At 44.2% G+C, this 13,654-nt stretch overlaps 1 protein-coding gene across 6 annotated transcripts in view; it reads left to right on the top strand.

The window, feature by feature from the left end:
- The window catches only part of bbc (choline/ethanolaminephosphotransferase 1 bbc), a 77,543-nt gene that overhangs the window by 32,060 nt on the left and 31,829 nt on the right, over window positions 1-13,654 (top strand). For all 6 annotated transcript variants that reach the window (XM_055074809.1, XM_055074810.1, XM_055074811.2 and 3 more), the window contains exons 6-8: window positions 3,896-4,054; window positions 7,622-7,747; window positions 13,038-13,206. In XM_055074809.1, the coding sequence (XP_054930784.1) occupies window positions 3,896-4,054; window positions 7,622-7,747; window positions 13,038-13,206 (454 nt within the window). The remainder of the gene's footprint in view (window positions 1-3,895; window positions 4,055-7,621; window positions 7,748-13,037; window positions 13,207-13,654) is intronic.

The raw sequence follows: 13,654 nt of genomic DNA, 5'->3' as shown, positions 1-13,654 counted from the left end.
CTCTGACTGAAATATTGGGGTATCACAAGTGTTGTGCTCGATGGGTACTGCGGCTATTGACATCAGACCACAAGGAGAAACACCTTGACTGTGCTCGCCTGTTTCTTCAAAAGTGTCAAGAAGATAAGGAAGGATTGTTGGACTCCATTGTTACGGGAGACAAAACATGGGTGTTACATTTCACTCCCGAAACAAAACAAAAATTTAAACAGTGGTGTCGCCCAAAGTTACCATTCGCAAAGAAGTTCAAACAATCTCCTTGTTCTGGCAAAGTCATGGCCAGTGTTTTTTGGGATCGTAAGGGGATACTGTTGATCAATTTTATGGAATGTGGGACAACAATCAACTCAGACAGTTATTCTGCAGCACTAAGAAAACTCAGGCGAGCTATCCAGAACTGCCGGTAAGAACGACTGGCAGCCAGTGAAACTGTGCTTCATGATGACACCCGACCTCGAGTCTCTCGTCAAACCCAGGAACTTTTGACAAACTTTGGGTGGACTGTCATGTCCTACCCACCGTACAGCCCAGACCTCACGCCTAGTGATTATCATTTGTTCCCCAAGTTAAAGGAACATTTGAGTGGCCAGCACTTCCGGAGCGACGATGAAGTCAAAGAGGTGAAACACTTCCTCAACGGGTTGGCGGCGGAGTTCTACGACATTGGGATACAGAAATTGTAGCACTGTCTACAAAAATGCATAGAAAAATATGGCAATTATGTAGAAAAATAGAGCAGTTTCATCTTCCCAATGATGTAAATTTCTATGAGAATAAACAATGTTGTCTATTTCTAAAAGTGATGGGAACCTTATTTCTAGATCAACCCTTGTAGTAATAATAATAATAATTTGACAAATGGAAGGGCACATTTAATGAGCACAAATGTCAACACAAGCAGTCGATAAAGAATTTGAGAGATAATTTGCTTTAATATATAGTTTGAAGAAGGTGGGGCAGTTTAGGGTCTTTATATCAATAATTGTGGATTTCAAGAGAGCGGCATGTTCCCTTTCTTCGTGCGTTAAACAATTGTTCATTGATTGAATTCCTGCTCCCAGCACAGCTGCTAGCAAGAACGTAGAGCGCTGTTCAGCAAAAACTCAACTTTATCAATACCAAGACGGTATAGACCCTTTTCACTGCGATCCCGTGGGTTCCACCACATAGTGACATGTCGATTGCTGGCCTCCGTGTTTACAATGGATGTGCCCTCGTGCGGTTCAGCAAACCTTTGTTTTGGCAGATATTGTGGACTGTGATTGGGTGGCTGCCACCATGCTTTGGCTTCAGAGGACGCGTAAGCACTTTCAGTGCTCATTACGCCTTGTCGAAATGGTGCAAGCAGCATGCACAGTGCTTGTCCTAAAAAGCGGGGCTAGGAATTTATTCCAAGCTGCCCGAAAATTTCCACTTAAGAATTAAGTCAGTATCAGTGTTTTGCTGTTCTTTCTTTAATTGGCAAACACCTTGAAGCAGCGGCTTGTCATGTTTCTGACTCGGTAAAGTTCCTCGGTGCAGTCTCTGTGGGATTATTTAGTTTCTGCCTAATCGCTCTCAGGTGTGCTTAGTTGCGATAGATTTGTTCTCGCTGTGCACAAGGCTTTGAATTGGGTCTTCTGTACTTTGTAATAACATGTAGCAAAAATTTATTATCGCTAGTTAATCACTTACCCCGTGGACCATCATGAAATGTACAGCTTCAAACATTCGTGAGCTGTCAGTGTAGTTGCCGTCACCCATGTTTCAGCACATTGACTCAAGTTTGCACCCATTCATTTAGTCTTCATACATCGGCAATAGAGTGGGCGTGTGAGTTGGGGTGGATATGTGCAGATAAAGTGTGAGGAACTTACTTTGCCGGGAAGCTATGCTATTTCCTTTGTCATTGTGTAACGAGCAGTACTAACTGTTACCGACATTCAGGGGTTGATGTCCTTACTTTGGAGCTTAGTGATACAACGCTGGCCGATGAGGGGACTTTTTTTTATCCTCGAGGAAAGCCGTGCATCACGAAGACCCAGCAACACATGCAGTCCTTAATTAGCAGCGCTTCGTAACCTTGGTCACACAAATTCATGTCATTCCATAATATGCCATTCACTATTTGTGCAGCCAACTACTGCACATGTCTTTCGTCTCTGCTGTTCCACATTTTGCAGCATGAATGGAGCACAATGCATTAGCAAGCACCCAGTTTGATTTCGGGCATGTGAATGCACAGTAGCAGGGCAGCAGCAGTGATCGTTTCACATTCGCGCGCTTTCACTGAGGCAATGTGCAGCGCGTTGTCGGAAGCACCATCTCATACCTCTTGAGCCAACTGTTCCACAAGAAAGGTCTATGGCTTCTAACATTTCTCCTTGCTTGGGATTCTAGTGCCAGTTGCTGTTTAAGTTGCCATTTTAATTGTTTAGTTTCTATCTTTTACTTTTAGTTTAGTTTTTAGTGTTTAATTTAGTTTTGCTGTTTAGTAGGTTACTGTTTTACTTGTTCACCACTGCGATAATCAGTTGCCAAGGTACAACTGTGACGTTATTTATAAACATATATATTGGAACATAAAATAAATTTTGGACAGTGAAAATGAAAGGCTTAGATCAACAAAAAGTTTGTGCTAAGTTTTGCTGAATAATTGAACTTTTTTACACAGGTAGTTCACTAGCTTATATGAACATGACTCCATTGACAGAAATTCGTCCTGGCTTTTTTTTATGATTTAGATTTTTTTATGATTGTTCTTTTGGCTGAGTTGTTGCAGCATATTTGAAAAAGACGGAAGAACTGTGGGACCAAAGGGAAGATAAAACGGACAGGCACTAAAGGTTACAAGGCACCTTAAAAGCTATTAAAATCCAACTTAATGGCGCTTCCAAATGTGGGCAACATCTAAAACATTTTGCACTGTGATTTCTGCAACTGTTCTTATCTCGCCATCGAAGGCATTTCTAGTAAAATTGGAATGACTGCAGGAATGAGCTATGTAATATGTAATAACATGAAAACTGACGATTGTTCCTGTCCGTGCAATGCTTGTGCAGAATGTTTAAGTGAGAAATAGAGAAAGCATCCCGTGAATGTCAGTAGGGATCAGCTGCTTTGGAATGATAGTTCATTGCAGAAGAGAAATTGCAACCAAAAATGAAATATGCATAATGATGGCCCTTGGGCATTTTTTTAAAATTGAGGCTAAGCAACCCTCGAGGAATACTGATTTGAAAGCATAAGAGCTGTGTGAGAGAACTGCACTGTAAACTTAGTTACAGGGAGGTTTCCTGGAGCAGAGAAGGTGGTAGATGGGCTAGCTGAGAGGACTGCTTCAAATGAAGGCATTCTGTATAATTTTATATTGTGCAAGTAGCAGCTACACTTTTGTATATTATTATAAAAGTGGAAGTGTCACGAAAAGCTCGCACAAATAGCTGTTTTTTATGCCGAAACTGAAAAAAGAAAACATGGGCATTACTATTTGCCGAAGGTGTTTCACAGCTCCTTGGCGTGACCTCCAAGATTAGACAGTGCCTGTAACGCAACTCTTGGAGGCAACATGCTGCGGCTTGCGTCATAGTGCTACCCACTGGGTGCACACATCTCCTTGGGTGCTGTTTAGAGGCTGCTAATAAGAAAGTTATACAATTACCGGCACTGTGGCTTTGCCAAGATTGCTTCAGGGATTCATACTACTCAGTTACAACTTGAATTCAGCCAAAATGAAATTTCATTGCGAGAGAGAGATGCAAATGAGAGAAAGGCAGGGAAGTTAATTTCGTTGCAGTTGGCTCTTAACACGCAGACCAGAGCTTGTTGCGTGTAGTGTCATTTCACGACTTTTCATAGACAGTCCGGTGTTGTGACCCACCCCTTTTGGCACTGCTTTCTTGTCACGGATGAACAGGGCACGAGCGTTCTATCTCCAAGTATCCCCATTGCACTGGTGGTGGTTCCAGCGTTCATCATCTACCAGAAGTCGAGCACCAGCATCTACGAGAACCACCCGTGCCTGTACATTATTGCCTTTGGCATGGTTGCTGCCAAGGTCACAAACAGGCTCGTGGTGGGTGACCTTTTTTTTTCTTGCCAAGGCACGATCACTTCATGGCTCTGCTGAGCTTGTTATGGCATTCTCTTCCTACTTCACTTCCTACTTCACTGGAATGCCCTTTCCCACCATGTTGTTGCTGTCACCAGTCGCCGTCAGCCACTAGCCACTTGTTGCTGATGTTTCTTCAGCATTGCTAAATTGATAGTAGTCTGTTTTTGTACGAATGCATCATCTAGTGTTTGCTTTTTTTATTGTTACTCTTTATGCTTAAAACTGTACTTACCTTTTTTGTTGTGTCACCAAAGTAATATTAAAGTGTTCATTACTTGTGCACCGCCCCTTATGTGACGCTCCCAGTGACAGAGCCTTAATTAAGGCAATAAACTGACCTGGCCTGACATCTGAATTGCAAATAACCTGACAGAAAAGGATGGTACAAACTGACATAGGTGGAGCGAAGAAATGCCTTTCATCGTGACATCACTGAGACACTCATTGGTGTACAATTTCTTGCTGTTTGCCAGAGAGCAATCCTTACTCCTCCTTTGTGAATCATCTACTTAATATTGATCTCGAAGAAGTGCCCATGTGTGTGCGACAGGTGACGCGAGTGTCTCCTAATTTTTTTTTAGTTTCATCTGTATGAAGAAAACAATGAAGCCAGAGAAAGCATAAGGGAAGTTAATTATGTTTTAATTGGAACGTAGTAATACAGTGCAATCCTGTTGATATATGCCCCACTGTTGCATTTTCCCAGTTGCTACATTACATTTTTGTGGTCCTGACCTAAATCCCATTGACTCGCATGTGTTATGTTCTCATTTGACATGCCGCCATTCTGTAACGTTCCCTCATCTTGCATTGTTTAAACGTGACTGACTGTCACGTAAACTTGGCAGTGCAGAGGAAAGTTTGCTCTCATGTTGCAGCAAGCAACTGGTACGTTGCAACAGGCAACCGAAGTTGCAAAAGCCAGGCACTGCACAAGTAGCACAAGCTTAGTGGGCTGCTGGGAACCATGCGCACTGGGCCAAATCCGCCGAGCACTGGGCTGCATTTGTTCTGGTGCCCAGCAAGGGTCTTATATATGTTACATGGGTAATCACTGGTTCTCTTTAGTCAGTTTCACTGCAATAGATCTGTATTATGCAGTGAAGCATATCAAAAGTTGTTCTCTTCTGCTTGTGCTTGTTTTTTTTTTTTTTTTTTTTTTAGGGGTGATGGGGCCCTTCAAGCTGCTTTTATGCAGCTTTTTTCCCATCGTACTGAACCACAAACGCACATTTTTTGTGTACCACTTGGTTAAATAAACCCAAACCCAAAAGTTGAAAGGGGCCACTGTCACGGAACACCGTGCAAGCGCTATTTCCTGTCACAGTATGAGCACCGAGATTTTTAATCACTGTACTGGCAGCCATACAGAGCTGTTTCTGACGTTGATGTAGTGATTTGTGGCCTTCCTCACTGCTACGTTTTCCTCGCTGTTACATTTTTTCTCCTGTGGTCCCTTGAAAAATATATTAACAGGGTTCTACTGTCTTAAGAAAAATTGAAATGAAAGTGTGCAGAAAAAAAGTGCTTGCTGCACATAGAAGCTGAACCCACAGCCTCTCCATTGTACCAATTAAAAGTACACCAAAGGAAAATGCTAAGTCCAGCAAGATTGAAAGATTAGCCTTATATAATGACTTTGTCATTGGTAATGCGAACAGAGCTCTTGTAAGTGATAAAATGATGAAGATTAGAGTGGCACCACCTATTTTGGACTATGAATGAAGTCAGCACTGGCTGATTCAGAGCAACAGGAGAAGGAGGTCACATGACTGTTAATTTTGGCACAGGCAATTAAAATTGAGCAGTAGCAGGACCTTAGGTAGCTACAGTCGAACCTCGATATATCGAACAGCGCGGTGATCGCAAAATGGTTCGATATAGCCAGAATTCGATATATAAAATCACGTAGAAAACGCGTCAAAAACTAGCGCAAATCAATCAATGAACCAATCGTGGCGCAATAGATAATCACATGAAGCTTCAAACAAAGTATTTATTTAGTTCGCTGAAAGTACTGAAGCAGCGTAGCCGGCTTCATATTGGCAACCGCGTGCTTGACCACGGCGTCCTCAACATAGTCCAAACGGTCCACAATAGACAGTCCAGTGCCTTCTATTGCGCCGCAGTAGCGGCGTACAACGGCCAAAGCAGCTACAGCCTCAGTTGCAGTCGGGAGCGGGGCAACATCAGCGCTTGCTGGATCAGCCTCGGCAGCGTCTTCGTTTGGCAGCTCAGCAGTCACTTCTGCCGCGATCTCCACGTCTGTTAACTCCGCCACTGTTCCGGTGCAGTCGTCACCGCCAACGAAGTCCGCAATGCACATGATGTGTGGCTCAGCACCGACAAAGCGCTCCAACTGGCTCCACGGCCGCCTCGATCACGCGCGCACGGCGGGGGCAAGCCTCGCCGTGCGCGCGTGATCGAGGCGGCTTGCCCCGCCGTGCGCGCATAGGTGCGCGCGTGGTCGCGGCGGCCGTGCTGGCTCCAAGCCGCCGCGTGTGTACGCCGCTACGTTCAAATGGCGCCCTCGGCGCAACCGATGTGGGCAGCTGTCGTACGCAGCAGTCTGGAACGCCGATCGCGCCGCCGCAATCTTCGAGGTGTTGCGGGAAAGCTCGCCTCATGTCAACAGAGCGCACTTGGTCTGGGGCGGCGGAGTTCGATATACCCATTTTACATCCGGCCCCGTTCGAAATAAAGAATTAAAAATGCATGCGATTTTTCATGTGATATAGAAATTGTTCGATATACGCAATAATTCGATATATCCGTGTTCGATATATCGAGGTTTGACTGTATATTTTACACAGTAATTTCACATATTATTAGCATGCAGAAAAAGTTGATAGTCTTCTGCACAAATATGCTATCGATTTGGCTCGGCTTAATATTTTCCTTTAGTTCATTGTATATTGATGGCAAAGAGCAGAGCGAGGTATAAGCTGCCTTTCTGCAGCAGGATTGATTTTGCACATCTGACATGAAGTTCTGAAGTTGACAACTACGGTGCACATTTGTTCGATTGCATAAGTAGCTGCTAGCCCCAGTTTCTTGGCATGCTATACACACAAGAGCTTGGAAGTTAATTCATCGTTTATATTGCAAGTTAGGGACTTGGTTTTGTGTTAAGTGCCTTAACTGTGCTTACAACTTGGAAGTGATGTGGCCTGAGTTACAGTACAGGAAGGTATAATGGCATGAACGGTGTTCTGCAAAGGAAGCAATGTGTTTCACACATCCTTGTTGTTGGCTAGGTCTTGTTTGTTTGTTTGTTGTTTGCCCAAAGTGAGGTTATCCCTAATTAATGCTTGGGCTTGTCTCAGATTTTAGTACTATTTAGTTGATGTTTTAATGGGTTAACAATTTGAGGCTCTGCCGAACTTGGACGTAGACACTGCTCAAGGCCTTGGCTGAGCATCAGCTGGGCCTTTATCAGTGGTATCCTACCAGTGTGCCGCCACATGCTCTGTGAATGTAGCTGTTTGTCAGTATGCATCGTTTCCACCTAATTCGATGCTCATGCAGGTGGCACACATGTGCCGTAGCGAGATGGACTACATGGACTCTGCACTGCTGGGTCCCGGCATGCTTTTCCTCAACCAGTACTTCAATACTTTCATCAACGAGTACATCATTCTGCTTGTCTGCCTAGTAAGGCCCTCAGTCTCACTTCTTTGACTGATTTATTCAAAACTGTGGTGTTGCACATTCCAAGGGCAGTTACGACATATACCGTATTTACTCGCATAACGATCGCACTCGCGTAATGATCGCACCCCTAAATTTTGTCTTCAAAATTAGATTTTTTTTATTTCCCATGTAACGATCGCGCCCCGAACTTGCCGCAGCGATATGTTGTGTGCCAAGTCTAGCTAATAATGATCGCTCTTACCATCTGTCAAATGTTATGCAAATGACTCTTCAAGACAAACCAAGCGGTCTGCACGCACCAAACATTCTTCAGCAGATGCCCCATTTCATTCCTATCACTTTCCGCACTTCCATGAAAAAAAAAAGATATAACCAAACTTGCCTTTATTATGTGTAGGCTTTATAATGGTCGTGGTCAAGAAAAACAACAAAAAAGGCACTTTTCGATTCTTCTCATCTGCACTCGTGGGCACGCAACAAATCGGAAGCAGCAACGATAGCAGCCACATTTACACTGATACGTTAGAAGTGTACCCTATTCATATGCCGACGCTTGTAACACAGCTAAGATATTAGCCCACCCTTAGTGGAAACGTGCCGTATTAGGATAGTAATAAAGACAAATGCCGCAGTTTCTGCAGCATGCTCGCCATGTGTTCCTATGTCACTGGCAGCTAAGCGCCCCCATCTGTTTCTGTCCCCTCAAAGTGGGCATGGCTATGTTATTGCCGTAAACTTGCCGATATTATTCATTACTGATACGGAAGAAACTGTTTTAATGCACTTAATGTACTCGCGAGAAAAAAAAAAATCGCGTTCAGCTTGATCTGCTGGCCGCCATTTTTGTTTTGGTGTCCAGCACTACATACAGCGGCAGCCGCCTATTTGTTGACCTGTTGTCATCCCGTAGCAAATGCCAGATTAAATTTTTTTTTTCTTTTTGCGGGAAATTTAACCCGTGTAATGATCGCACCCCTGAATATTACTCAATTTCTTTTTTACAAAAAAGTGTGATCATTGTGCGAGTAAATAGGGTAATTTAGGCCAGGAATTATAATTTTTCATGTGCATATGAATGAAACAGAGTTTAAATGCATCCTGTCATCTTGCCTCACAAATTTTGGCACTAAATTCTTCTACCAGTATAATTCTCTATTGCCGAAAATTCACGCAAATTACGGCAAACAGACGGGGCTGTTTTTTGCAATTACCCCCTGAAAGCTGTTGCCTGTGTTCATTAAAACATGCCCAACCTTAGCATCACTTCAAACCAGCTTGAAAGATCATTTATTCGAACTTCTAAACTATATTTTGCATATTGCAAATATTTCCCTCTGACAGTCTGACATTTCTTGTAGAACTAATGTCTTTACATATTGCATATATTTGTGCTTCTTGTATGACATGTACACCCGGCCACAAAATATTACGGACCATGAAATTTGAGAAAAAGCTGAATATCTCCGCAACCTCACAACGCAGCCTGGTATTTGCATTTCAGGCATCGGCTAGAATATGTTAGAACATTTTCGTATACTGTTCTACTGGTTACTGCTGCAGGCTGCTTGCAAATTTGTTTTGTGCGATCCCGGGGTCCGTAAACTTTTGTGGCCGAGTGTACATTGTCTACTGCTATCTTTTTATAATTTATAAATCTGTATTTTGAATGGTGCTTTCTTGCAAACTGTAGGATCAATATCCTGCTTCTTTTCCTTTCCTTAATTTTTTTTTTTGTCTTACTGTATGTTTCTTATTGATAATTTAAATTTGTGCTTAATGTAGTGCAGTATAATGAAGTCAGTGAAATCGGCCATTTGCATATTTATATGAAATTTCGTTATATTGAAATCTAACCTATTATGCAAATAAGTACAATCACCAATGGGTTTTTCTTACACGGAAGGGTCTGCAATGTTTTCCGAATTATCAGCCAAAGGGAAAAACTAATTTCAATACGAAAAAGAATTAAGTTTGTTGAATTTGAGAGTCTGCGACGAAAGATAGTTCCATGCAAATTCGGCGATATGTTCACGTCGGCAGTACGAAGTGATGAAGGCAGCCATGCTTTTGCATCCACTCTGCCCTCATGGCCGATAGTTTCACCCACAGTGGAACTTGAAAAGGGCCGCTACGAACACTTTGTCTGCCTCTCCCTTCGGCGTGTTTCTGAAACTTGAGATTAAGTACTGGAGTACTAAACATGCGGACAGACCGTGCGCATGATGCCATGCAATCTCGGCCCGCTTGCTCTTTGCACATGTGGCAGATTGCCTCTAAAACAGGGCGTGCGGGCTGTGTATGAGCTCAGCCGCACCGACAGCCACCACTGCCCAGAAAAAAAACTCTTGCACCAGCCTTGGGACCTTGTGCTGCTTGGATTCTATACAAAACAAGACGCTGCTACGTTTCAGCGGTCCCTCTTGGTTGCATGGCATGCGATTTGAGAGGTGTTTGGCAAGCAGCTGCTTGTAATTCAACCATTTGACCATCTGTGTCTGCAGAAGTTTCCATTTATTGTCCCAGTATTCCTTCTTAGAGGCAGTGAAATTTCGTTACATTGAAAACACTTCGTTATGTTGAGGTTCTGAACACATTGTGTTCTGTGGACAAGAAGGTATAAAAGGTTGATTATTTCGTTATATAGAAAGTTTCGTTATGTTGAAGTGTGTTATATCAAGGTTTAACTGTATTTTGTTCGTATTGCTCGTTTCTGTCAAGTTTTTTAATCTTTTGTACGCCAACTGCTTCATATTCGCCTGCCCTGTAATCAACGAATGTCGTACTGATAGGAGGTCCCCCAAACAGTTTTCACTTTGGGACCTCTTGCTATAAGACTTATATACTAAGACACTTATGTATCTTTATGATGTGACAAGACTTCAACTTCAGTGCATTGCAGTGAGATGCAGTGTTTTCCATATGTGCTGTATACCAGAAAGATATATGCGGATGAATTGAGTACCGTATTTACTCGAATCTAACGCGCCTTTCTTCCGTTAAAACGGGTCCAAAAATTGCATGCGCGTTAGAATCGAGTACGGCCCTACATCCGCGTTACCATATCGCCATCGGCATTTGAAAAATGGCCGCCTCGTATGCGCTTCTAGCCTAGCTGCCGTAGCTTCCTCCATGTGCGTACCTCCATGTTGTACTTGTAACCAGGCGCTGGTGTACTGCCTGTCTTCCGCTTTTCTGCATTTATTCAATCAGCATGGAAGCGCCGAATGCGAAGACATGCTGAGTCCACCATGATGCCACATTTAAAAGGAAAGTTATCATGTGCGTTGAGACGGACAGAAATCAGGCCGCATCACAGGCATTCGCAGTTCCCTAAACTTGCGTGCGGGACTGGGGCAAACAGACTATTTTTGCCAGCAAAGCAACAAGGAAGGGTTTCAGTGGACTGAAGCAGGGCTGCTTTGCCGAAATAAAAGAGCTGCTCGCAGAATACGTGCAAGAGCAGCGAGCGGCACAGTGGCCTGTGAAGGCCGATCTGCTCAAAGTACGGGCGATGCAGTTAGCCCTACAGAAAGGACTAATGTGGAGTGACTTCAAAGCAAGCAGGTGCTGGCTATCAAATTTTATGAAAAGAAAAGACTTTTCTCTTGGAAGGCGGACAGGGACATGGCAAAAATTGCTAGAAGAAATGAAGAGAAATTGCACAGTTTTCAGCGGTACATATTGAAGTTGCGCCATAGAAGGAAATGCTGATCAGACGCCGCTCTACTTTGACATGCCTGCCACCACAACCGTTGAAAGGAAAGGGGCGAAGCAAGTGCGCATTTTGTCTTCTGGCTATGAAAAAACTAGTCACCGCAACGCTTTATTGCACTGCGGATGGGCACAAGCGGCCCCCGTATCTTATCTTCAGGCGGAAGACGCTCCCGAAAGGAACCGCGTTTCCGAGTGGCGTGATTGTGCGTACAAATGAAAAAGGTTGGATGAACACGGACTTGGTTGCTGACTGGATTGAAAACGTTTGGGGGTAGAGACCCGGTAGCAGTTTGGGTCTGCATGGCATGCTTGTGCTCGATGCCTTCAGGTGCCACCTTGACCAGCGCATCAAGGACAAGCTGGCTACATGCAACACCGACCTTATCGTGATACCAGGCAGCATGACATCGCAGCTCCAGCCGCTCGATGTTTGTTTGAACCAGCCAGTGAAAGATAGAATTTGGGCACTCTACACTGAATGGCTTTTCAGTGGCTGCCTCAAATTCATGCCCGCCAATAAAATGAAGCATGCCTCGCTGTAGGACTTTTACTCTGTAGCGCTTTACTGTAGTGCTCTTTTCTTAAGTAAATTAGTCCACCGTCCGTCTTCCCATTTTCTGCGTTTACTCTATCATCATGGAAGTGCCGACTGCAAGGACATGCCGAGTTTATCACGATGTAGCAATTAAGAGGAAAGTGACCACGGGTGCGGAGATAGACAGAAATCGGGCCGCATCACGGGCGTTCGGAGTTCCCGAAACTTGTATGCGGGACTGGCGCAAACAGGAGAGGCGTACTTCCGCAACCGCTGCTCACGGCACGGCCGCGCGGCCCCCATCTTCAAAACAATCTGCAATGAGACTCTGCGCATCTAGGTGCACCACACTGTGTTCTCGTCACTTAGTTCACGTTAAACCGAGAGGCCAGACAAAGGTCGATTCGCTTGGTTCTGCTACCACACTTTCTTACTCCAGTGTTTTGATAAAGAGACGTGCTTATGTTTGCCTGTGCCCGCGCAGTACTATGCTTGTTAATTTAGTTGGTAAGCGAATGTTGTTAATTTTGTTGGTAAGTGAACGTTTAAAAGTTTATATAAGCGATACAACTACTATCCTTACTTTTCGTATAGCTGTCTACTAATTTGCTATCGCAATGGATGTTTCGCCTTTCGGGCAAAACTGCGACTTTTTTTACTTATCGCAACTTTAGTGCATTGGGAGTAAATATTTGTTTTTCCAAATGAGAGAGAGTTGTATTTCTACAATGAATGAGGTGCGTGGTAATGTAAAGGACTTTTCCTTTTTTAGGTCATGGCAAACGGGTGCGCGCTACAATCGAGGGCGCGTTAGAGTCGAGTAAATATAGTAATATCTGTAACACAGTATGAAGGCGAAGGGTCAGTTTAGCCTGCTTTTTTCTTAAGAAGATATCTTGATTTACATTCCAGTTGATATGGTACGAGCCCAGTATTTTTGACGTTGCTAATCCGGAGCCTTTTGCTAACTCGCAGCTCAGTGTGCAACTTTGGGACGCCAAGCCCCCGCAGTATTTTAACACGTGGCTTGTGTGTGCGCAGGTGTACTCGGTGGCGGACCTTCTGCACTACTCGGTGATAGTGTGCAACCAGATCTGCGCCCACCTGCAGATCCCACTGCTGCGGATTGTGCCCAGGTATGCCGTGGGCGCCTCCCCTGCTTCCACGTCGGTCTCCTCCGACAAGGTGTCGGCCACCCAGTCACAGGCCGGTGAGTGGTTGGGCTCTTCTTGCTTTGGGTGGCAGGCTTGGCCAATGGCCGTGCTGTGAAGCTGCAGCTTGAAAAGTAATGGCATGTGCAATGGGTACCTACCGTTCTCTGACTGACCAGGGAAAGCATACCAGAGCCGAACACTCAGCTGCTCCCAGAGCAATGGGAGCAGCAGAATCATATCTAATCTTAATTGCACTCCCAGCTCAAAGACAGACCAGGTGAATGCGTTCTGAATGCTTGATTTTGACTAGCCAAATGTAAAGTGTGCTGGCAGAATGCTTGAAATCGACTGGTCGAATGGGGGGGTGCCATAAAACTCTGCTCCTCTATGCTTCTATGTCCTATGGTTATGGTGAACTACACTTTGACTTGTAAACACTGAAGTAATTTTTCTTTGTACTGTAAGCTGGAGAAAGACATTTCTACTGACTTTTATGTCTGCAAC

This window comes from Dermacentor andersoni, chromosome 4 (assembly GCF_023375885.2).
Source record: "Dermacentor andersoni chromosome 4, qqDerAnde1_hic_scaffold, whole genome shotgun sequence".
In the NCBI taxonomy this organism is placed as follows: Eukaryota; Metazoa; Arthropoda; class Arachnida; order Ixodida; family Ixodidae; genus Dermacentor; species Dermacentor andersoni.
This window is presented reverse-complemented; position numbering and strand designations above follow the sequence as displayed.